The sequence below is a fragment of the Vespula vulgaris genome, chromosome 1, assembly GCF_905475345.1.
Source record: "Vespula vulgaris chromosome 1, iyVesVulg1.1, whole genome shotgun sequence".
Classification (NCBI taxonomy): domain Eukaryota; kingdom Metazoa; phylum Arthropoda; class Insecta; order Hymenoptera; family Vespidae; genus Vespula; species Vespula vulgaris.
In genome coordinates this window covers 6,836,891-6,862,189 of record NC_066586.1, presented here as the reverse complement: position 1 = coordinate 6,862,189, position 25,299 = coordinate 6,836,891, and the positions used below count along the sequence as shown (strand labels likewise).

General features: G+C 39.0%; 1 protein-coding gene across 3 annotated transcripts in view; it reads left to right on the top strand.

The window, feature by feature from the left end:
* The window catches only part of LOC127065573 (epidermal growth factor receptor), a 113,976-nt gene that overhangs the window by 70,315 nt on the left and 18,362 nt on the right, over positions 1-25,299 (top strand). For 2 of the 3 annotated variants that reach the window (XM_050998093.1, XM_050998099.1), the window contains one exon: positions 23,343-23,692. The exons of the other annotated variant lie outside the window; for it this stretch is intronic. In XM_050998093.1, the coding sequence (XP_050854050.1) occupies positions 23,557-23,692 (136 nt within the window). In that variant the 5' untranslated portion in view covers positions 23,343-23,556. The remainder of the gene's footprint in view (positions 1-23,342; positions 23,693-25,299) is intronic. 3 annotated transcript variants of the gene reach the window in all.

The following is a 25,299-nucleotide window of genomic DNA, read 5'->3' as shown; positions in this document are numbered from 1 at the left end:
AGAGAAAGAGAAAGAAAGGGATTCGTAGATCCGTGATTGCATCACGAATGTATCTTACTCGCGCGTGCTTACCGATCCTCTGCCAAGATTCACGATCGATAATCGATCGCTCCTTCGACTCGACGACTTTCGAAGAATGCGATTGCGACGTTCTCTTAAAGTTTAAGAACAGAGAAAGAACGAACTATACTAAACTTCTCCTGATTCCTATTTACTTAAAAACGAAATAAATATCTAAAAAGTATCGTCGATCGGATATCAACGAAGTCTTCGAAAACGATGAACTTGATTTGGAGTGAGCGATAACGTTATCGGCTGATAATTCGTGTACCTGCGAGAAAGTGGGAATTTTGAGTAGAGAAGATAGAAAATGTGTTTATTTCGCGTATCGTTTACCGTTCATCAAATTTGTTTAAACGGCTTCGTCGGTCTCTTCTATCAGTATCCGCTCATACATTAAATCGTGGGTTTTATAGCCGCAGTAACAGAAGAAAAATAGAAAGAGAAGAGAGAGAGAGAGAGAGAGAGAGAAAGTATAGATCGTAAGTTCTACTGAATTTACTCTCGTAAACCTTCTCCTCGCTCTATCTTTTCAATCGAGATAGAGTCTCTCTCGATACGGGAGACTAATAAAATTCTCTTCAAGCAAGAGATATACCTATCTACCTATCTACCTTAACCGTCTAGAAACTAAAATCTCTCGTTTTGCCGCGGTTTCTCCTTCGTTCTTGGTATCCGTTTGCCAGAAGACAGAAAGGAAGGACTCTCTTTGATCTACGACAAAAAATGTTGCTGGCCGATCGATCGTCTCCTACTCTCTTTCTCCTTTCTCTCTTCTCTCTCGATTCTCACGATCTTCTCTCATTAACATTTCGGGGTGAGGGTGAGGTGAGGGTGAAGGGTGGAGGGAGGGAATGGGTGTAGCGAAGAAGAGAGAAGAGAAGACGAACAGTAAATCGAAAAAAAATTCAAGAGAGTCCTTCCGACGCCGACTACCAACGCTATCTCGATGTGCCATCCGTAGGAAGCCTTTGTCTTAAGAGAGTGCACGAGTTTGCTCGTATAAAATGTGCTGCCCTTTCGAAAGGGTCCAGATTGTAGGGGGTACCAATACCGAGCTGGCACCTTCTCCGAGTCTCGTATAAACCAAGAGAGAGAAAGAGAGAGAGAGAGAGAGAGAGAGAGAGAGAGAGAGAGAGAAAGGGAGAAAGAGAAAGAGAAGAGTTTCTCAGGCAGACTACTCTATCTACAGAGGATCTCCTTTGAAGCAACACGGACGAACTCGTGCGCTGACCCCCAGAGGCTAAAGATTACGAGACCTCGGCGCGGTTAGAATTCGAGCTCCTCCATGGAGGACGCGAGTAAAGCTATACTTCTCTTTTAAACCAAGTGGAATCTCGCGTGCTCCTACGTCGTTGCTTTTCCATTAGAAAGATAAGAGGTCGAGAGGATTGACGTATTATTATTCCTCTCCCCGTATTTACGCTGCCGTTACTCGATTTACTTCTACGTTGTTGATAATAAATAATCAAGATACCGTCGCGGATAATATCGAAAGTCTCATTCTGAATTTTACAAAAGACACCTTTTTATTGTCTTTTACGTCTAAATCAGTATTTTATATCTAAATTAATTAGTTATCGCTTACTGAAAATTTCGACATTATTCATTGGTCAATCTAATAGCGCAGCATGTGAAATATTAACAATATAGTTGCTATAGTTTTGTTTACTTTTTTAATTATAATCTAAACTATAATCTAAAATAATAATTGTATATTGGGTATTTTAATAATGTATAGCAATTGATAATCTTATTTAAAAAATATACAAATTTCGATCTTGGAAAAAGATAAAATTATGATCTTGCGAATCTCTTGTTTTCGTCAAGGTATCAAAGTCAAAAGTGATATCGTACTAAACTCGCTAGCATCCCTTTGTTTTATCTTTCTTTGCCACCTGCTTCACGATTACACGCGTCTCTCTTCTTTTCGTATGCGCAGCTTCGTCGTTTAGCGTAAGCGCAAATACGTGGGCTATTCGAAACGAGGGCGGACCGTCTGGTTGGTAAACAGATACCTACTATACCAATCTCTCGCGAGTTGCTCGTTGTCTCGTAATTACAACGATTATACTTGCTTTTTATGATTGCATCGCAAATGCGAGACCTACATATGGCTCTTTCGCCTTTACGTAAATACTCGTTCGAGCAGAACACGATTCGTGATCGTCTCTTCCTTTCGTTATTTGTTTGACACATATAATTTAAACTTAGGCCAATCCTGTGATTCGATTTTTTCAACGTGACAATTCGAAACTGAAAATTTCTCTTAGAGTCTCAGAAATACGCAATCGATTCAAATGTCGCTTACATAAATCGTGCTTCATCTTAGAGAAATTTAATTCATTTTTTTATTACAGCAAATAAAAATATTACATCGTTAGAATTCTTTTTGACTTCCACGATTAATTCGATTCATTTAAATATATTTGATAAAGAAATTAATATTGAGACGTAAAAGTTCATGTCGTAATTTTGATTGAATATATTTGCATTAGAAACATCCAATTGATAAAACCTTACAGTGAGATCTTATTAAATATTTTTATTAAACTTAATTTTGTGAGATGTAATGTAGTTATGTAAATTGATCGATTTTGCTAGTCTCCGTATGTAAAAGATTTCTGATGTATTGGTTCATATTCTCGTAAACGGTGGAAAGGAAGCTGGCGAAAGAGTGGCAGTTACGTTTGGTGCGCGCACGCGCCGACTTGGGCACGAGCGCAAAGGTGTGCGCGTCCAGATATGGCCGCCGCCAGCGCACAGTACCGGTCCAGCATCTCTCCTGCCTCCACTGAAGAGTCCTTGACGCTTACCCTCTGTGTACTTTACTTTACGGCTTGTCAAGCCACGAAAACCAACTGATTTTCCATTTTGACGTTTATTTTTCTATTCCTTTTAAGATTTTTGATATCTTGAATCTTCCAAATTTCTATCCTTTCGAAGCAAGAACATTGGTTTCGATCTATTCCTTTATATTCTACTTATTTTGTTTTTGTTTTTATACACTCGTATACACTCGATATGTAAATCTATTTCGAAAGCTGAACGAACAGCATCGTATATCGATTCTCGGACGTCGTAGAATTACAAATCATCTTTCCTTCTTACGATAAAAACGTGCGATAGGTCTTAGAAGCAAAGATAGAATCATTCTACCTAAGAAAAAGTATCGAACTATTGCAGGAGAGAATATCTATTTCCTTGTACACTTTATTTCGCACGAAATCACATAGTTAATGACGTTTCGTCGTTCGTGTAAGGCACGTAACTTCGTTTTTACATTTTTTACCATTCCTTTTCTTCTTTATTTTCCTTCTTATTATCCTTAATAAGATATAATAACACTCTTATAATTTACCATAGTTACGTAATTACAATTTTTACGTACATACGGAAAAAGGACGATTCGACGTTTCACGATCGGTCGAGTGAATCGAATGAAGACGCCAAGCAAGTTGGAATCGAGTGGAACCCCTTAATTATCCATCAGGCGCGAAGTGGGATCGATTCGAGGTAAACGGAAAGAATCTTTCGGTTTCTCGAAAGCCGTGAATTGGTGTAAGTCCGATGTCATCGTGATTTCTTGTCCCGAACATCTTCGAATCAACGGATTCGTCGATTTTCTTAGACTCGTGTCTCACCTTCTCTTCCCCTCCTCATCATCTTCTTCTACTTCTTCGTCTTCTTCTTTTCCTCTTCTTCCTTTCAATCCTTTCGTTCTTCCGTTCCTTCCTGTGTCCACCCTTCCTCTCTTCTCTGTTTCTCCTCCCTTTTCTCAAGGCAGGTCGCTCGGTATGTTAATGTCATTCTTTCGAATCCCCTCGGTCCCGATTCGAGGTACTAGCCCGGTCTGGTTTTTCGTGTCGCCGAGGATGTCGCTTCTAATTGACGAGTGGCGGACGTATACGCGTTTCAAAAGAGAGAGAGAGAGAGAGAGAAAGAGAGAAAATAAGAGTAGAAAGGAGAAAGAGAAAGAGAGAGAGAGCACAAGGAATAGAGAAAGAGGGTAAACGATGGACATGTGTCCGAGGTGTTCGAAGCAAAGTTCTGGCATGTCTTATTATACGTTGAAGAGCTCGATATTTTGAAAGGTTCGTGGCAAACGCGAAGACGCGACCCCTCCTTTCCTCTCTCTCTTTTTCTCTTTCTCTCTCTCTCTCTCTCTCTCTCTCTCTCTCTCTCTCTCTCTCCGGTAAAAAAAGAGGCGACACGTTCGTCTCGAGGACAGTGCATTTCGGTCGTCTCGAAGAAAAGTCTCCGTGGGACGTGTCTCGAATCAAGGGAGGGCTGAAAAATGAAAGAAACAGAGAAAGAGAAAGGGAATGAAAGAGAGAGAGAGAAAGGATACTAGAAACTTTATCATTATGCTCTCGATTTCATGTGAATAAAAAAAAATAAATAAATAAAAGGAGATATCGAACTTTCCGTTTCGAAACACGTGCTTATTAGTTCGACTGATCGTAGGTATAATTCTGACGTGGTTTCGAGCGAGACGAATCGAGTGGAAAAATGCTCGAAGAGATGTTATTAGCGTTTAGCTTCGGTTTCGATCGGTGATTTCACGTTTGATGATCAATTCAACTCCCTTCTTTCTTCGAATGAAATTTGATTCAACGTTTAGATTTCTTGCAGAATTACGAGAACATGTTTGCTTGGTTAAAATCAAAGGTTTTCTTACATTCTCTTGGAGAACGCGAGAAGATAAGAAACTTTTCTAATACTCTTGCGCTCGTCATGATCCACGAGCAACCATAGGAGAAATGGCAATTCACGATCCATCTTTTTACCTCAAACAAAGAACCTTCGGCAAGTATTACGAGTGATTGGTTTCTTCAACAGAAAAAGAAAGACAGAAAAAGAGAGAGAAAAGATAGTCTTGAATTATTTTGATAGAATCTAATTACTGGATATATTTTTTTAAAAAGAAAAAACAAACTATTATTTCTTTCTCGAAAAATATTCTAATTAATAAAATACCAAAAAAGAAAAGAATACAAGATTTGTCTGTGTAAAAAAGTTATGTAACGTAGAAAAAGAGGTGTAAGTTCAAAGATGTTCGATGACGTAGATAAATCCTGCCGTTTTTTTCTTTCTCTTTTATCGATCTGTTTCTATCTCTTTCTCTTTCTCACAAAGGATACCGTTCGCGGTTCTAATAAGCGCCCGAGGTGGACGCGAGTCGGTCGCGCGACCGTTGGACGCGTGGGAGAGAAATTGCGAGAGGATCGATGGCTCGAGAGACGCGAAGTGGAAAAAGGATAAGAAGAAGACGAAGAAGAGGCTGAGTTTACACGTATACATAGTAGAAGAAGAAAAAGCGATCAGAGGCCTCCGATCTCATGACGTTGTAACAAGTACGCTAAGCAAGTAGGTGTTTTCCTTTCGAGTGGGTGTCGCTCCTCCTCGGCTGCGTTGCAACGGTGACATCATCGTATGCGTAGTCAGCTGATTCGACATAGATGGAGCGAAAGAGCGGAGAAAAGTGTTGAGTATAATTAACGAGTGTTAATCATTTTTCTATCGTTACGCATCGATCCTAGTTCGATCGCGATGACCTCCATTCCTGAACCGGACATCGCATGTTGTGACTGTTTAATGGTTGGAAGGGTGAATTTAGACTCGTATGAAGGACGCTATATGATGAACTCGAAAACTTGAACCTTGAACGATGAGCGAACTCCCAAGCAACTTACGATGGACCTCGTAGTAGCAAGAAAGCCAAACGGTTACGGAGAATACAGGGCCGATAGTAAATTCAAGTAAGACATTGTCCCTCGATCCCTCTCTGTTCCTTTCGAACAGGGTGGTCCACCACGAGCGGCGCACGTCGTCTTCGTCGCATTCCCATTGCTCGTATAACGAGCTCTCCGGACTCTCTCTCTCTCTCTCTTTCTCTCTCTTTCTTTCTCTTTCTCTTTCTCTCATCGCTCCTGGGTGTTCCACGCGTCAAGCGAACTGTATCTTCGCAGGGAGTGATCCCTAACCTGAATAAATTGCATTTCATTGCCCGGTGAATCGCCATTTGCCGAAGACCCGGTGGTCGATTCTTGATGATCTAATCAAGAAGGTGCACCTTTTATCCATGCTTTTCTATCATTGCTCATTAAACAAAGGCAACGACAAATGTTCGAACGCTTCTCTAGATGCATAGATATTACAACTAGTAACACGCTCATTCGCATATTCGAATTACTCGAGAAACAGAGAAAGAGAGAGAAATGTCGCATGACCGATCGATCGGTGAACAGTGAGAACACTTTCCCACGGCGAGAACGCGTTGTGACCTCCAAAGCGATCCACCTTGAAAGACCAGAGCTATAGTAACGAAGCGACTCCTCTCGTCGAAGCAAGGATACACTCGCGACATTCGGAAAGCCTCGTTAGAATGGAAAAGTCGTTCCTCGTATGTACATAGATGCGATCGAAGCTGCCCTCTCACGTTAATTCTCTCCTTCCTCCTCAATACCGAATGCCAGCGCATTAACGCAAATCGTCTATACGCTGTGGCACGCACTAACGTTGCTAGCGTTGTTACCAGGCGATACGCATTCTCGACGATCCCTTATATTCTCTCTCTCTCTCTCTCTCTCTCTCTCTCTCTCTCTCTCTCTCTCTCTCTCTCTCTGTCTGGCCATTCTCACGTTTTCACGAGCTCGTTGTACGAGAAGAAAAACTTGGCCCAAACTCGGGTCGTATGCAGATCCTTCCTTCTTACCAATTGGACGAAGGTATATCGAAAGTTCTTCTTCGAAAGAAATTCGCGTTCCAAAGTATACGAATTTCTTATCTTCGTGGTTGAGTTTCAAACATCGTCACGATCTTTAAAACTGTCTTTAGATACTCTGCAGTCACTATTTATTACCGACTTCTTTCGTAAGTCTCATCGTGAAATAAATGTGAGAAACGTTGCACAACATCGAATATGCGAAAGACAGATATTCGTACTGCAAGAAATCATCGAGATTAATAGGAATGTTCTTTTTCTTCCTTTCTTTTTTCCATCGTCCCTTCTCTTGAAATTATATTTCGAACAATCGACTATGTAAAAAAGAAGCTTGAGAAACAATTGCAGTTAATGGTATATGCTCCACCATGGAACGGATTATTTATATCGTAATGTATATCTTTAGCAAAAGGAATAAAGAAAAAGAGAAAGAGAAAGAAAACTCTGGAGGATTTCGATTCTCATTACAGATACGGTCGAGAGAAACGAACCGAGAGTCAAGCACCATCGTCTCTCGCACTTTAATCGACTTTCGATTACACTCAACGTGGAAAATGCGTTCCTATACATGAGAGATAGAAAGAGAGAAAGAAAGAGAGAGAGAAAGAGAGAAGAGAACATTGACACGAGTGACACGAGTAACGATCGTATAAAAACGATGTTCGGAATCTATAGATACGAGATAAAGACCAAATCGAAGAAGCGGATCAAAGTTTCCGTAAGACTTTCTACGAGTTGTTCCATTCGAGAAAGACTCCACTCGAAAGCTACGATCTACTCGCGGTCTTCTCGCTTCTAGAGAAAAATAGAGAAAGAGAAAGGAAAACAAGGAAAAGATGCAAAGCCGATAGCACCTTGACGCGACAATAGTCTATTCGTTACTTGGCGCGTTGCAGTCAACAGCAAGAGACAGGAAAAAATAAGAAAGTCCGAAGATCGAGGGAGGCGACGAGAATCTCCAAGATAGACCACGTTTGTCAACGTAAAGAACGCCGCTACTATGGAGGTCTACCTTCGCGATGAGGATGGAACGATCGTCAAGGAAGAAATTCCATATTAGGAATATCTTTATTATTATTTTTGAAAAATCGAATGCCGTCGATGTCTGGAATATAAAATCGAATCCAACGATTTCCTATTTTATCATTAGAATTTTTAGTAACTTCATTATTATTATTTGTTAAAAATCTAAACGTATTCAATGGCATTTTATTTATTAACACCGAAACACGAGTTTATTTGTATAAGCAAAAAAGTTGAATCTGAAACAAGCCGTATGTAAAATACCGATGAAAGCATCGTTAATGTTCAAGAACGAAGGCTCGTGCTAAAAAGACGACGGAGCCCATAAGTGGCAACGAAAAGAGACAGGATGAAAAAGGATATACGCTTGCGGAGACTCACAAAGCAATTACCCCATTACCTTACGGTGGACAGAGCGAATTACGCTAATATATCGAAGACATCTTGCTCCTCTTGTTTTCCCTTTCTTTTTCTTTTGTGGTAATGCAAAAGCATGAAATTCCAAGACATTCCGAGCAATAAAGTAATCGATTTAAAGCGAAATAACGTAGAAGTATTTTTGCAATTGATGTTAAAGACCACCATCGTTCAAATATAAAAATTAGATATTAAAGCGTGTGAATTTTTTTTTTTTTATTCGCGTTTGAAAAACGAGACAATATTGCACGACATTTAATCGTAGTAGTTTCGATAAAAACTTATCGATATAAAGTTATCTCGAAATATAAGGAAATTAAAAATTTTTTTTTCTTACTCGGAAGATTCTCAAAATTATGCTGTTCTATTCGATTTCTTGACGTTCGGAAATCTTGTTTACTGTCGACGAAGCCGTTGAACTACCATGGAAAAAGCATAGGAAAGGAAAGGCTTAAGTCGGCTTGAGCTTACGCTTTAAGAAGCCTTGATGTTTCTATAATTTCGCGACTTAAGCATCGCACTCGCTAAGGAACGACTCTCAAACGATTTCGTCGTCGCTCATATGGACATCGGTTGCGCACCGTCCTAAGAGGATTACCTCTTTCGAAAGAGCCGATTTCGCGACTTTATCGGTCTTTCCTCTTTTTTTTTTCTCATTTTCTTTTTTTATCTTACACCATTCCAAGCATCTCGATATCTCTCTTTCAAATTCTTTTTACTCGTCCATCGAAAAGGATTAAGTGCCGAGCGAATGAACGTGTAAAGTAAAAGAAGAAAAAAGTGAGAAAGAAAGAGAGATAGAAAGATTTTGAAAGCAACCAAGCACGAAACGAAATTCACAAGGTGCTCGTCGTACTCGTGATTTTTCTTCTTTAAATCTTCCAGGAGAAGAGGATTTTATCTTCGAAAGGATTAACCAGAATAAATGTTGCAAATTTTACGGGGACACTTCAGAATTAAAACTTATTTAAAAATATACAGAAGAAAAGAGAACGGAGTCGATGAAAAAAAGATAAAACGTTTTCTCTTAATAGACGTATGAAGATCGGTTAAAAAGAGCTAGAGAAATAAATAAAAGAAAGAAATATAAAAAGAAATATCAACGGAATGCTATTTTCCTCGTAACATCATATAAGTAGATCGTCCCTGATCGAACCAATACAGGAAAGAGGTTGTTCGATGGCAAGGCGACGATCCGTTGTAAGATAATAAATAATACAAAAGTCGCGCAAGAGAGAAATCGGTATTGGTAGCGATACGTAGCTACGAGAAGAAGGTACGATGCTGCCCTTGTCTCGAGTGCATAATTAAAACAAACAAAGGACGATCGGAAGCGCATCGAATTCGAAGGAATAGCGGGATCTCGTCGTCCTTGCGATTTCAAAGTGTGTTAAAGCGTATGTGTATGCCTATATGTGTGTTCGTGTGTGAACGTTAGCACGAGCTGGAAACAGACTCGAGATGATAAAGTTTGAACTCTCGTTTGAAAAAATTCTTTTTCTTCGTATTTGGAAGACGCAAGAGATCGACTTGCGTGTACGTATCATCATACGTAAGATCGTATTCGAAACCTTGACTGGCTCCGACCATTTCGCCGATCTAACCGTGAATTTACGAGAGTAGAAGGGGCCACTTAAGGGCCAACATCGATGAAGTATACCATACTTATAGCACGCCCGTGGATACACTGGAATCCGGCTCTTTGATGATCGTAACTCGAATACTTTTACGAGCGCATCGCGTTCAACACGTGTTGTATTCTCGTAATGTTCTCTCTCTCTCTCTCTCTCTCTCTCTCTCTCTCTCTCTCTCTCTCTCTTTTCTTTCGCTTCGTGAGTATATGTATAAAGTATATGTATGTATGTATAAGTATAGGAATGAAAGCATTATGCAAATGACAATCCCGAATACGTGTGTTGCGTAAGTGAGAGTCATTAACCGAGAAGGTTGATAGCTTTCAAAGTGGTTCTTGTTCTTCGAACTTTTATCTTTCGACCTTCTGTCTGTTTCTTTTTGTCTGTCTCTTTTTTCTTTTTCTTCCTTTTTTTTCTTTTTTATTTCTTTTTTTTTCTTTAACTTTTTCATTTCACATTTCACATTTCGTATTAAACAAATGCAGAAGAATAAACTTGCGAATCACTGATTAAGGAAAAGTCGGTAAGGTTTTCTGAGATATGGCTCCTCTCATCGGAGATGAACGATGAACGATAGAGGAGAGTTGTTCCTCGATATTTATAAGGAATTGCAAGGAACGCCGTGATAAATCAAAACTGCGTAAGGTAGGGCCGCGAGGTTGAACCGGACCCTCGTGAGGTCAGATCGACTTGCGTTGCGACGTAGAAGGAGAAAAAAGGAAGGTAGAAAGTAAAGAAAGAGAAGGTAGCTTGAAGAAAAAGAAAAAGAGAGAGAGAAAGAGAGGTCTGAAGATCCAAGATGAATGTCGAGGAGTGGAAAGAGGGAACCAGAACTCATCTGCATTCCTCTAGATGAACGATGTTCTTGGCTGCTCTCAATAATTAACGGCCTTATCGCCAGGAGTAACTTGCGCGTGAACTTTACACTTTCTATCCGATCGTTTCTTTTCGTTTTATTTTTTCTTTTTTTTCCTTCTTCTTCTTCTTCTTCTTCTCAGATATATAATGAGAAATTCGTATACGAATAATTAATTACACAACGAATCCAAAGAAAATCGAATAACGTCAAGCCGAAAGGCAAATCCTCAAAAGAAGAATATATGGACATAATCACGGTCCGAGTCTTCGTAAATGCAAAAGAATAAACACATTAAAAATCTTTACAAAAAAAATGATGAAGAGAGAGAGAGAGAGAGAGAGAGAGAGAGAGAGAGAGAAAGGAAAAAGAATCTCTCTTCTCGATAAAAGTTCGCTTAACCCCAAGTCGAACTCTCTCGAGATGCATTACTTGGAATGACTGGCAAGCTGGCGGAACGAAGTTATGTTCGCAGTAAACGCCTGCGTAATAATGGGTTTCGGTCCTTGGCACGCACCAAGGCGCCCTTCGACGATGTAGCCTCACCCTATCGCTAAGAATGGACTTTATACTGGGACCAAAATTGGTGCCAGCCACGAATCGGCATAATGACAGGTATCACGATGCACCGATTGCTCGACCTCGGAGCCTTCGACGGCCTTCCTACGGGTTGATGTGTCATGCGGCTTCTTCTTTCCATCGAACGACACTTACTATGCAAATTGTTGAATATAATGAAAGAATATAGGGATGTTCTACGCAAGAACTTTCCTAAATATTTACAGACATTGTTACATAATATATACATGTATATACATAATATATACGTGTTAATCTTGTAAACGACAGTTACTATGGAAATTTATGAATTTAATAAAAGAATAGCTATGTTCTACGTAAGAAATTTTCTAAATACTTACAACCGTTGTTACATAATCTATATACATACATACATACATCATATATACATATATATATATATGGCGAGAATGTGCACTACAAAAGGGTTTAGAAGAGAAAGAAAAGGGAGAACACGAGTTTAAGATCCCTTAGAGATATCTCGATTCTAAAGAAGAATCAGTACGGGCTTTTTTCCTTCTTCATGGCCAGTTAGACAGACCCATCCATGCCCTTTCCTTTCTCCTTCGTCACCTCCCCCTGCTCCTTCAAGCCCATTTTATCTTTTGGATCCCTGGCGGCCTCGTTTCAGGAGCCATTGTCTGCAACGCGTTTCAGGATGCCGACACCGGCTTTTAATGAGAATTTTAATTATCCAATCCTGCGCGCTCGTGGCCCGCCAATAAAACGTACAGACGTTCGAAAAGCGGTTACTCTTGCGCAAGGCGTATTGAAGTCTTCTCTATAGTGACTATGCATCCTTTCTCGAGACTCTCAAGTCATTCGAGAATTTAATTACATGTGTATAGAACTTAATGGAATAAAGCTTCGTCGATTGCACTCTACTATGTATTCGTTTATTCTTTATTTCGTTACACAAACTTACAAAGCACTGGAAGAATTTGAAATTTTTTAATTCGATAAATAATGTTTCTGGATATTTAATAATCGTTAAGACATCTTATCGTCAGTTGTTTCTTTTTTACGTTGCAACCAAACGGCATATACCAATTCTTTCTCTGGCCTTTTTAATTTACTAGCAGACTCGTCTTTCACGTTATTTTGTTCATCCGTTTCTTTGTAGTTATATTTATGTGACTTGTTGAACTTTATCAACTCTATAGCCATTGAGGAATAAGGTTTTGTCTTCTTGGACGAACTCGAATTATTCGAATTTGAGGGATTCAAAGATGTTCCCGAATGATTTGTAGATCCAGAGGAATCACCTTTATTTTTATTTGTGTTGTCTACTAATAAATTTATAGAATTCGAAGATCCTTTTGGCTTTTCTGTTATATTACTATTTTCTTGAATATTTTTCGATGGATGTTTATAGGATAAATTTTTGGATTTTTTTTTCTCTAATTCCTTCGACGGACATCGTAGTATCGTTTCAGTTAATGAATCCGTTAAAGTGTTTGTATTGCTCCTCGAAAATGATTTCGAAGGATTTTGTATTATTCCTTCGTCCGATCTTGGACGAGTGTTCTTCATTTTTGTGGATTCTTCTTTGGTAGAAGGACTGATATCCTTTATAGGATCATTATCAAAGTATTTTACAGGCTTAAACTTTTGAGATTCTCTAGTGCTTGGCACATTTTCCTTTAATTTTTCTAATGTTTTGTTTAATTTTTCACGCAACGAATCATTTTTAATGTTCTTTGAATCAATAGCTTTTAAATTAACTTCTTTTTTCAGTAAATCTAACGTTTTTCCTTTATTAGCATTATCACTGTTCAACGACTTCAATTCATTCGTCACTTTATCCATCTTTTTAACTTCAACGTTTCTTGGACTATACTTTATCGGACTTTGTATAGGTACAGTGATCGGTTTAGTCAATTGACCGCTTTTAATTTCATCACGATTATCCAAACGTTGATTTTCCTTTTCCGTTGCCTTCTCGTTAATCGTCGTCTTAATCGAATCCATTTCTTTCACTTTATCTTTTGCAACTTCGTTCGTTGCCACATCTTTTATTCGACTTGTCAATTTTTCAGGTTTCTTTCTCGATGCCACTTTTACACCGTAATCTATCAAAGTCCCATCTTTCTTCTTTTCTATCGGTTTCATGGAATTAAAAATATTATTTATCTTGCTGTCCTTCAAATCATTCGTATTCATCGTTTGCTTCGCCACGTCATTTAACGAATCCTTTTTATCGCTCGTTTGCATGTTCAATTTTTCTTCAAACGATGCCACCTTGTGACGAATTAATTTCTCGTTCCTCACTTTGTCGACATTTTGTTGACTTGGATTTATTCCAGGATCGATATTTTTCATAAGAGCATCAGACTTCGGTGACTCCTTCATTTGTATTCCAACGCTATCTTTCTTCTCCGTTGTTAAACGTTTCTCATCAGGAACATTTTTCTTCATACTTTCTACTTCCTTCGCCGTACTAACATTCTTTACTTCTCGCTTCAAAGAAGCGTCGTTCCGCTTATTTAACTTTTCCTCGGCTATTTTTACCGCATTCAAAGACGAATAACTCGTAGTTTTCTCGTTGACAAGAACGGGATCATCGCGTGTGATTTGAACGTTTCCACTTTTGAACGTGCTTGAACTTTTCGATGTCTTTTCACCGTCAAGCGGTTTAGAAAACGTCATTGAATCTTTTATATCGTACTTGTTCTCTACTTTGCTAGATTTAACTTCAACAGATGGATTCTGCCATTTTGTTGAAGACTTCTTTTCTTTTGACAATGAATCTTGCGTCAACTTTGATTGTACTTTATCATTCGAAGCATATGTTCGATTTGACTGGTTTGCTTTTTGCTTATCCGTCACATTCGTTGACGCTGAAAAACTTTTCTGATTATCTTCTTCTTTCTTTAATTTGGTGTACGAATCAGACCGCCATGGTAACGACTTTGATAACATACGTTCATCATACGAGTCACTTTTGGATGATTGATTATTTGAAACGAATTTCTTTGTAATATCATCGATCGTTTTAGAATCATGTTTATTCGACCGTGGAGATCTCTGACCATCTGACTTACCAGAACTAGGCTTAGGTTTATTAGAAACTGGAGAAGAGTTCCCATCTGAAGATCGACGAGAATGCTTGGCCACAATATCTGCCAAAGATATAACTTTATCTTTTTCAGAAGTTTTATCAGAAGGTTTTCCAGAAACTTTTTCAGAAGCTTTTACAGAAGTTTTCTCAGAAGCTTTTTCAGAAGATTTTCCAAAAGCTTTTTCAGAAGCTGGATTTTTTACAGCAGCTTTATCAGTCAAACCGCTACTTTTAACCGTACTCTTTTCAGTAGCTACAGATTTTAAATTTGTATGTTTAGAAGATTCATTTTCAATACTTTTTCCGCTGCTATTTGAAACTATTTTTGGTTCAGGAACTTCACCCTTTCGAACGTTCAAATTACTCTTCATACTTGCTTTATCATTAAAAGTCTTCGAAAATCTCAAATCGATATCACCTGCTGCCTCATTTTTCTTGACATCGTCCCTAGAACTGACAGACGTCGAAACGTTTGATCGTTCCAAAGAATCCTTTTTAATTTTAGCGAACGTAGGTCGTTCGAATTTTTCCTGAATTTTATCGGATTTATAAGTTTTCTTCACATTGGTTTCACTTGGTCTTTCCACCTTTTTAACAGGAATTTTTTGAATACTCGATTCGTCTTTACTTTTTATCGATGTTGATGATAATTCCGACATTTTCACGTTAACGTTGTTATCTTCAGCATGAGCCAATTTCATTTTTGAACTATCAGATTCGAGATCACTTCGTTTATGTAATAACTTCTTTGTGTCACCAGATGTAATAGGAGGATTATTGTCATCAAAAGCAGTTGCTATTCGCAATTTCAGCACGGATTCCGAATTTTCTACATTTTTCACAATGTTTTTCGTATTTTGATTCAGCGTATTAAGATTATCTTTAGCGTAAGGTACACGTATTTCAACTTTGTCCAACGAAGTAAGAACGTTCAAAGTCTCTGAACGTGCCTTGATACTTCTAACGTCTGAAATTGGCTTACCATTAAGGGATAATTCGAGTTCTTTTACTGGTAACGATCCTTCGCTAATAGAAATATGCATCGAACATGAATTTGATTGTTGTTCACCTTTAACATTTTTTGGTAACGCTTTGGACAAAAGTTTCTTATTATTCGACACAACAATGGACAATTCCTTCGAATTCGGATTTTTCGACTCCATTACTTTTGTAATCCCTTCTAAGTTAACGGAGACGACCGATTCGTTTCCAGACGGTACCATTCGTAATTCAACTTGTGGATCGTGCAAAATATTTGATTCTGTATTTTTTGGTATTTGTGACCAAGTCTTTTTAGAAGTGGAAGTGAGATTCGACGTAGTTGGATTTTTGTAAGTGGGTGATGAACTTCGGCTAGTCATTTTGATATCATCGACTTTATCCGTTTTGATCTCTCGAATTTCTTGTTTTTCTTTGTAATTCTTTAAACTTTCTTCATTTACGTTTTTCTCAGAAAACGAAGTTTCCTCTGATGTTAGTTCGATAAACTTCATTGTGTCGATTTTTGCAGCTTCGTTTATCGTAACGCTTTTCAAAATGTTTGTTTCTTTCGGATTAGACACGTTCTTATCAATTTGCTTGTCTTTCTCTCCAGTTGATTTTTTCAGGTCTTTAATAATTTTATCGACTCTTCTAAGCCAATCTATTTCTTCATTTATACTTATCTGTTTACGAGAATCCGTGCCAAGTACAGGAGACGAAATGAAATCTGTCGTCTCTGATGTTGTAACTTTTATTGGAGAATGAGAAATCATTGATAAATTTGGAAGATGATCCTCATCTTTGTCTGAAGTAAGATCTTTGTTCACAGCAGCACTATAATCAGCTATGATACTCGCATATGTACGCTCAGTTGTTTTAGAAACTGTCCGAGTCTCGAGGTCCTTGGTTTTTTTATCTTTTTCATAAAAATTATTATCAATTGATCTAGAACGATTGAAATTTGTATCGACTGCGCATGTTAAATCGGTCGTCGAAGTTTCTTCGCTGCTCTCTTTGATAGTAAAATTTTCAATATTATATGTTGGATAGGACAAGGTCGAAGTAGTTCTGAAAAGTGTTTTAGATAATCTAACGTTCATTTTAGACTTCGATCGATTAGGAATCATATTGGGTGTATTGTAAATCGTCATCATAGTCTCGTTATAAGCTGTTATCATTTGTGCATACGATCGATTGTCTCGATCGCCTTCGCAATTTATACTATGATCATAGCACATAGTAGAGCTGCTGCTAAATCTAACTTCTTGCTTCTGAGTGACATTTTCGATGTATTGCAATGGTAATTTTCTTTCTGATAAGAACTTTCTAACTGAAGTTGAAATAGATTTTGATCTTGTTCCTGATTGTCCGTAAATTATTGCTTTTTTACCAATTCTAGTTTCTTCACGTCGGCGTTCTAGCAAAAGTTGATAGATTTTTCTCATGATTAATTTAAAGGTATCATCGACTCTTGGTGATCGTATTTTGAAAGAGCGTCGTTTAAAGCTCACTTCACTTTTGCAACTGCTACAATGTGTTATTCTTGTATCTATGAAAAAGAATATACTTTTTTCGACCGTATAACCTCGAAAAGGATTAGACTCACGTCTGATATTTTTTTTCCTACAAGGATATTATTTGCAATAAATTAAAAGAATACAGACTTACTTGATGGAACACGACGTGATATATTTGCATTAATGATACACTTGACATGATTCATTTTCTCCGATACTGATACTTGTTATTCCAAACGACTATTATTTTACAATAACTGACGCAAAAGCAGTTATATCGTATTTATTAAGTAATACTAATGAAATTTTGAAATTAGTACGGTTTCTAACAAAAGGATTATTGAATTTGAATGTAAGTTTTTTTACTCGCAAAACGGCTCATGGTGAATACATCATCGCGAAAACGTCACGTCGAAGTTTAAACAGATGAAAGTAATAAAAATATAATGTAGCATTTTTCGATACTCTCGTATGTTAAATTTTATACTATAATGTGATAAAATCGATTAATGACAGATGAACAAAAAAAATCAATACTTGACCGATACTAGGTTTTATCTCGATTCATTTCGAAATATAAAATATTTTTATTGCTGGTCATATGTACCATAAATACCCGTATCTTATCTAAGCGATTTTACCTGCAATTGCACCTGGCAAACTCATCCACGCCACATTATCTGTATTACCTGATTTTCAAACCATATATGAAGATATCGTTCCAGACCAACGTTTATGGACCACAGCATCCAACGATCTCTTTCCACGTATACGTATCGCGAATCAGAAAATGATTACCAAAGAAAACGTAATAAAGCTTCGTCCATGGACAAGTAAATTGCAACATGGTAGCTCAAACTCATCTTCTCATCTACTTTGAAAAATCGATCTGTGAAGTTTACAGTATAAAACTAATCAACGTTATTTCACATCCATTCCAAAGTACAACAACATTTTGCAACGTTCAATCGTTCTCGTAAATCGTCGATAAAACTCTCGCATGAAATCTCGACCCGGTTGGGACACTCCGTGCCGAGGTAAAGAAAAGATCATGAAGATAAGAAACAAGGAAAGAAGCTGTGCAGCAGCGTGAGCTTGGCTCCGTGCAGCCGGTTACTACTTCGTGGCATTGTGCCATGAGCGAAGAAGATCCGAGTGCTAAAGTCACGCCATACGGAGCCAGAAGCGATCCCGTGAATTCTTATCCTACTGGATCTGCCGATTCCAAGTTGTCTCCTGGAAGTGCCGCCTTTAAGAGAATTTTTTAAACGTCGCGAGAAATCTACCTTGCTTGGTTACCATGGGAGAAAGGAATAAAGAGAGAAAGAGATCCAATGCATATATCATATCATCGTATAGCAATACTATAAAAGTTCATAAAAAGGCGCTTCTAATGATAAAAGAAAAAAACTCCACGTAGCGTCGCTAACGAGACATCACATCGTTGACATTACGAAGAACCAGTAGGTGTGGGTTTTACATGAAATTATAGCTCGTATGTATTTACGTACAGATAGTTATATAGTACGTACTTGAAAAATACGTTACTACAAATTTTCTTGTGGTCCGATCGATCGTCGTATATCGGTATGCTATAGGTTGCGCGAGAAGACGTCCGAGGGAAAAGAAGAAAAGAGAGAGAGAGAGAGAAAGAGATAAAGAGAAAGAAAGAAAGAGAGAGAACAGCTTTCGTAGGGTGCGATAATGAGCTTGGCGAGAGTTGGCGAGAGTCGACGTCGCAAACGCGTCGTGCAACGCGCTGGACGATAATTATCGTACGGTTTTACTGCTCGTCCTTTGGACGAAGTGGAAGGCAAGGGGAACAACAATGATTCCTCGCTTGAGGCCAGTCGACCCGTCTCACCAACCGTTTCTCACCTTTATGGCCTCCTCTCTATCTCTTGACTCCCGACAAATCGCCAGAGAACGAGTTGAAGCAAATCCCAAGGATTCTTCTTTACGTTACGTTAAGCGAGCACTCGCAAAATCGACGACACGACGCTCCCCCGACATTGCACGAACGAGAGTAATGCTATTCGCTTTAATCGTGACGTTACTCTCGTGAGAGAATCGCTTTTGTTGCCTCTTCTAAATGCCGCTTCGTGAATCGATCGTTCTCCGAGAAGAAGAGAAGAGAAAAGAAGAAGAAGAAGAAGAAACGAAAGGAACACGAAGGGATCTCGCGAGTATCTTCGCTCCTTCACGAACCTTTAGAGTCACGATCCAGAGCAAGCACGAGACGACCCTCCTTGACTCGACTCTCTAGAAAGAGAAATTGCTTCTTGAGATTCTTCGAAATATTCCCCTTGCACGATCCACTTCTCTTTTCTCTTATCTCTGATTTTTTTCTTTCTTCCTTTCTTTTTCGGATATCGTTTCGTTAGACGATTTAAAATTTCATGATTTTTCGTTAAAAAGAAAAAGAAAAAGAAGAAAAAGCAGAGAGGAAACTTCCAACCGATCGAAAAGTTCAGGGTGTTCGAGATTGACGCAGCTTCATGGTATCCGATCGTGCGATCCTTAGCTACGAAGGCTATATAAGATAAAATGTTGAGCCATATACGGGCCAGTGGGAAAGTGAAGCTTCGCTGGAGCCGGCGCTGGAACCGGCAAACCTCTCGGTTGGTTAAGCAGACCTCGTTTTTGTCGGAAGGCAGTCCGACAGCGGCGTTCTGCCGTGTTCTAAATCAAACCTCCTTCTCTCTGTTGGGCTCGTCGTCGTGCCAGAGATATACGGAGGATCGAAAGGAGTATGAGAGAGAGAGAGAGAGAGAGAGAGGAAGACAGAGGATCCATGATATACCTTCGCGAGACCAAACCATCGAGACTGCGATCACGTCCAACTTTACCGTTAACTCGGACTTATTCTTCATCTTCTTTATCTCCCTCTTCCTCTTTATGCTATCTCTCTTTCTTTATCTTTCTCTCTTCTCTCTCTCTCTCTCTCTCTCTCTCTCTCTCTCTCTCTCTCTCTCTCTTATTCGCGCGCGTCTCCTTAATTTTTTCTGCTCCTTCTTCCACGCTTCTTTATACGGATCTTCTTCTTCGCTCCATTATCGCATAATCCGAACCAGAAGAAAAAAAGAAGGACGATCGATGAACGATCGATTCCTGTCTCTCTCTTTTCAAGACGTAATACTCTCTCTTCGAAGTACCTGGAAGCATCTCTGACCGACGCGTATCTTCTTCGGATACTCGATTTTATCTTTGCTACTTTGAATCGAGAATTTTAAGGGATCAAAAGGAAACGTTTCGATCATCTCTTATCTCTCTTTCTCTCACTTTCTTCTCTCTCTCTCTCTTTTTCTCTCTCTCTCTCTCTCTCTCTCTCTCTCTCTCTCTCTCTCTCTCTCTCTCTCTCTCTCTCTCTCTCTGGAATTCGTCAGTGCTTCAGATAACGTCTCGTCGACACTTCGAGATTTCTCTTGAGAGAAGTGCTGAATTCAAGTGAATGTGAGATGCAGAGTATCATAGCTATTAGATTACTATACGTATGTAGATACCTCGCGTTAACTCGCCGACGAGTCACTCTCGCAAATCTCTCTCGAGTTCGTACTTTCTTGCCTTTCGAACGATCGTTCGCGATGATAAAAGCGACGAAAAGCGATAAAACCATGCGGCAGAGTCCATTATACGCATGTAAATAGCAGTAAATTACGTTACGATGTTTGCTACCGGTAGTAGCTATACATATATATATATATATATATATATATATATATATATATATACACAGATATATATACTAGCTACTCTAGTAGCCGCCTTTACAACTCCACCCACGTAGCGGCACACACTCTCTGACAACGTGTGCGGTTCACATTTCGCGAAAACCGTTTATAGAACGATTTTCCATTCGAAGCGGCCAACGAAGCGCACACCAATTTAATTTACGACTTGCAGGACTAAGCGAAAGGAACGTAATTCCCAGATCCCTTCGATTCGACCTAAGTTAACATTCGTCGAAAGATCGCAAACATCCATTACGATATATTTTCACTTCTCGTCAAATTCGACCAAGGAGAAATTCTCCGTTATTCCTTTCGAACTAAGTTAACATCAAAGTAAAGATCGCAACTATGTACTATAATATGTTCATCTTTTCTCTTTAAACTCGACTAAAAAGAAGAAATTCCTTTCCGTTATCTCGTTCATCTTACTTCCCAGCACGATTCGATTCGGTCTAAGCAAGGATCGCGGACTATCCTACTACAATATTTTCATCTTTTTCTTTAAACTCTCAAACCGAGAAGAAATTGTCCGTTATCTTGTTGCTCGTAGAAAAATTACAAAGAAAGAATAATCAGAATAATAAGGAGTGGAGGAGCGAGAAATGGAATGGAGTTGGAGCATTCACCCGCATACAAATTGGTTCTTTTTGCCGGTCGAGTTCGCGTCTTAAACAGCACCTACGGTCGAGCGACCGGCTTGCTTCGTCGATAGCAGCAGCTACTACTCACCGAAAAACCGGCCTCGAATACGACGACTACAAGGGGGTTCTCGCGTTTTGTGGAAACAATCAGCAGGTTGTCGCGAAACAAGGATATGAATGCATAAGCAGCGCAGTTAACACGGTTGCTCGCCGTGTTCCCTCCTGGCCTTTTTGCTCCGATTTCTCCCTCAAAAGATGCCGCTTCTATAGTCGAGAAAGGGACAGAATGAACAGGGCCAGGTAGAAGAAAGGGAATAGGGGAAAGGGCAAGGAAGAGGATGGGAAAGGTCTGGCAGAAGAGACGAGGAGAAGCGAAAGTAGGCACGAGGAGGAGGACCCACGACGACACGAAAGAGGAGGAAGAGGAAGAAAAGGAAGGAGAGAATCGCCTCGCTGTATCCCGACTTTCGACTTTTTTTCCTCCTTTTCGAAACTCTCCACCGGCATCCACGGCATTCTGCGTTCGGTCGTCCAGTACTCCTCATCAAATCCTTTTCTTCCTTCCACTCTTCGAAGGATATTTCAGACTTCTTGCCAGACGTCCAGATGACTTTTAATTTATGTACCTCGCTCTCTTTCTATCTCTATTTCTATCTCTATCTTCCTATTTCTCTCTCTTTCTCTCTCTCTTTTTCTATCGTCGGTTCGTACCGTTTCTCAGAGTATAATTAGTCTTGTATTCTTTTTTACGATCATCTCGCGTTTCGTTCAACTTTCTTATACTCGAAGACTTTAGAGTGTTATGCAAAGATTAAGAAAATTTGTAGAAGGGAATCAAAATTAACTTGAATTTATGTGTATGCGTGTGTGCGCGAGGAACAAGATACCTTTCAATGTTCTTTCCGATTTGAAAAATGTTCGAAAAATGTATATCTTAGATACGTGATTTGTATTAAATAAAAATAAAGAAAGAGAGACGATATATAAGAGGGCGAAAGGGGAATGTTTCGTAATCATGAGCAACACGATATGGTGGCTCCTTGTCAGCGTGTTCTCCCTTTAACATAAGAGGTGATCGTAATTAATAGCAATGCTCTAAAACGGCGACCTTAACGAGGCACTGGGTAATCAGGCTCCTCGGCGAAACTTTGCTTGATGTCATTTGTTTAAGTTGATCGTTCCTTGTCTCCTCCAAATAAGGCAACTCCTGTTTGCCACTCTACGGGGAGTGCGAAAGAACAAAGAGGAGAACTCGTGAGTGCCAGGGGGAGTAGCCTTCGGCTAGAGATCGTACGTATGTACGTACGTGTGTATATGTGTATGTACGAACGAGCGAGAAGAAAGACGAGGAGGAGACGAATAAGCGAAAAGAGAAAAGGAGAAAGAGAAGGACAATAAAGAAGAAGGACTGGAGAAGAACAGACACCTGCTGTTCTTTCTGCATTGTCTTTCTCGTTTCTCTTTCTTCGTTTCTTCCCCTCTTTCTCCACCTCTTTCCACTTCTTCTTCTTCTTCTTCTTCTTCTTCTGGTTCCACACCTTCGATACCTCGGTCTCCGAAATACCTTTCTCTCTTTCTTTTTCTTTCTCTTTCTCTCTCTCGTTCACAAAGAAAAAGAAGGCAGTCCTTAGCAGATCGGAGCGAGAAACAATCGCAGGCGTAAAAGGACGAAGCTTGTACTTACTTAAAGGTACCTTCGAAACCGGCGTTTCCGAATGGACGACCAGAAACCATGCTCTTTTCGTCGATCGATCCTTTAAGAGTTCTACAGGATAAAGATTCGAACAGGCTTTTTTAAGATTCTTCGAACGTACATAGTACATACATACGTTGAACATACGAGTCTTTATACTCTTAGCGATTACAAGGCACTCGATGATCCGATTGGATCCGATCCAGTGAGTCGAGAGCCATATAAGTCGCATAACTCGTTCCTCTTTGCAATGGTTATTGATTTATACGCGTAACATCACGTGGTAAGATAATCTCGAACTGCTGAGATGATTTACGCTGATTTCCTTTTGTGAATGTAGTACCTAATTTTATTTTAGCCGAACAAAAGGTGAGAAATTCTTTTTCTTATTCCGCTTTTTTTTTCTTCTTCTTCTTTCTCAGATCATTGTCGTCGAGTTTATCCTGACACCGGATATGCACCGAGCCCGGTGAAAAGACAGCGATGGCAAGAACGCCGAGAACGAGCCCTCGAGCCTCCACCGATCATTTTTATCCTCACCCTCGTGACAATCGAAGACAACGCGAAGAAGAGGCTTGCGTTCTCAAGGTCACCTTGGCAAGGACCCCGACCTCGTGGATGGCATGAGAGCTCATCATGTTCATCAACCACCGACACTGGCCAGGAGCGCTGTCGACTTTCAACATCTTCGGGCTGACGTTACTACTACTAATCGTCCTCGGCTCTTATGATGTCTCCGCGGATCTTAATTCGGAGTTCGTTAAAGGGAAAAGTAAGTTCTAAGTGCCTCTATTTGTCATAAGCGATAAGTCTGAGAACAGCGTTAGGTCCTATTAAACTATGAGACACGAATAATTTATGCAAAATATTATATCTTGATCGATCCGTGTAAGTTTCATATTATAAACATTGACATTCATCGTACGGATCAATCAAGATGAGATGCTCGGTACAGATATATACATTGGGATGATCAATATTATTTGGTTTCTGGTGAGTACGCTCTTCGATTCCGCTCGAAATAATTGAAAAAACATCATTATCAAATTTGAGACGTTTATCTTAATATTAAAACGTGTTTTAATCGTAAAAATAGGTACGTGTCGAAAGACATATTTTTTTTACATTTAAACATCATAAAGATTTTAAATATTTTTAAATAACATTTTCTGGAAAAAAACAACGACCACGGAAATAATTTGACTCCTACAAAAATCAGATATATTCGAAGTACTTTTTTTGTCGAATATTCTTAGATAAAACTACTGAAACGATTAATGAAATTGTAAAGAAAATTGTAAATTTGATGCAGAGTTTACAATAAAATTCTTACAAAGAATTAATATCACATGCAATAAATATTACAGAGTGATTTCACTCTATTACAAATAGTTCCCTGACTCTAGCAAATGATGACGCAAGAAATTACGACAAAATTTTGTATTATATTCGACAAACAAAGTACTTCGGATACACGTAATATTAGTACAGGAACCAATATTTTTCTATGATATCTAAAGATATTTAAAATCTCTGTATCCTTTGAATGTGAAAAAGATAAGTTATTATTAAAATAAAGGGTAGAAGTTTGAGAACGATTTTTTGTTTTTATTTGTTTTGAGCTAAACTGAGGGACGTACTCATAAAAATTCCTCAACAGACCAAACAACGACCACCCTGATGTACATACATATGTATGATAAGCACAATTGTCTAATGTTACACACATAAAGGGAAACTTTTCAATAGAAATTTTAACATAACATGTTGTATAGTACATTATCAAAGAAAATGGCAGTATCGCTACGAACGAGGTCTGTTAATTGTTAGCTTAAATCCAACTTCTCGAGAAGCGTTCTAGCATCGAGTATAAATCAACTATGCCGTTGGAAATACATATAGAAAGGAAAGTATTGCGCCAGAGTTATATCCACGTGGGTGGTTGCTTGCCTAGACGAAGGGTCTCTTTTATTTGAAGTAGGTACTTGGAAAGTACCGTTTCTCGTGAAGGAGTAAAATCTCCTGCCTCTTAAAATCTCACATTTCCCTTTCTCTCTCTCTCTCTCTCTCTCTCTCTCTCTCTTTCTCTTTCTTAACTTCAGAGTTTCAGAGTTCTGTCTTGGTTCCATCTTGTACGGAAAGCTCGTCGAGTTCGGTTAAACGAGCGTAGGTGCAGACAGGCATCGACTTCACGATCAAAAATGTAGGTTTCGATCGAGCACGTGCCTCACGAGGACTTGACCCACATTAAGTGAATGCAAAGAATTACCACTTGAAAACTCACCACAATATTTTTCTTTACTTTTTCATCGACTGCTGTCGGGCATCACGTTTTAACTTGGTAACTAATTTCTTTGACGGTAATAAACGACGATTACG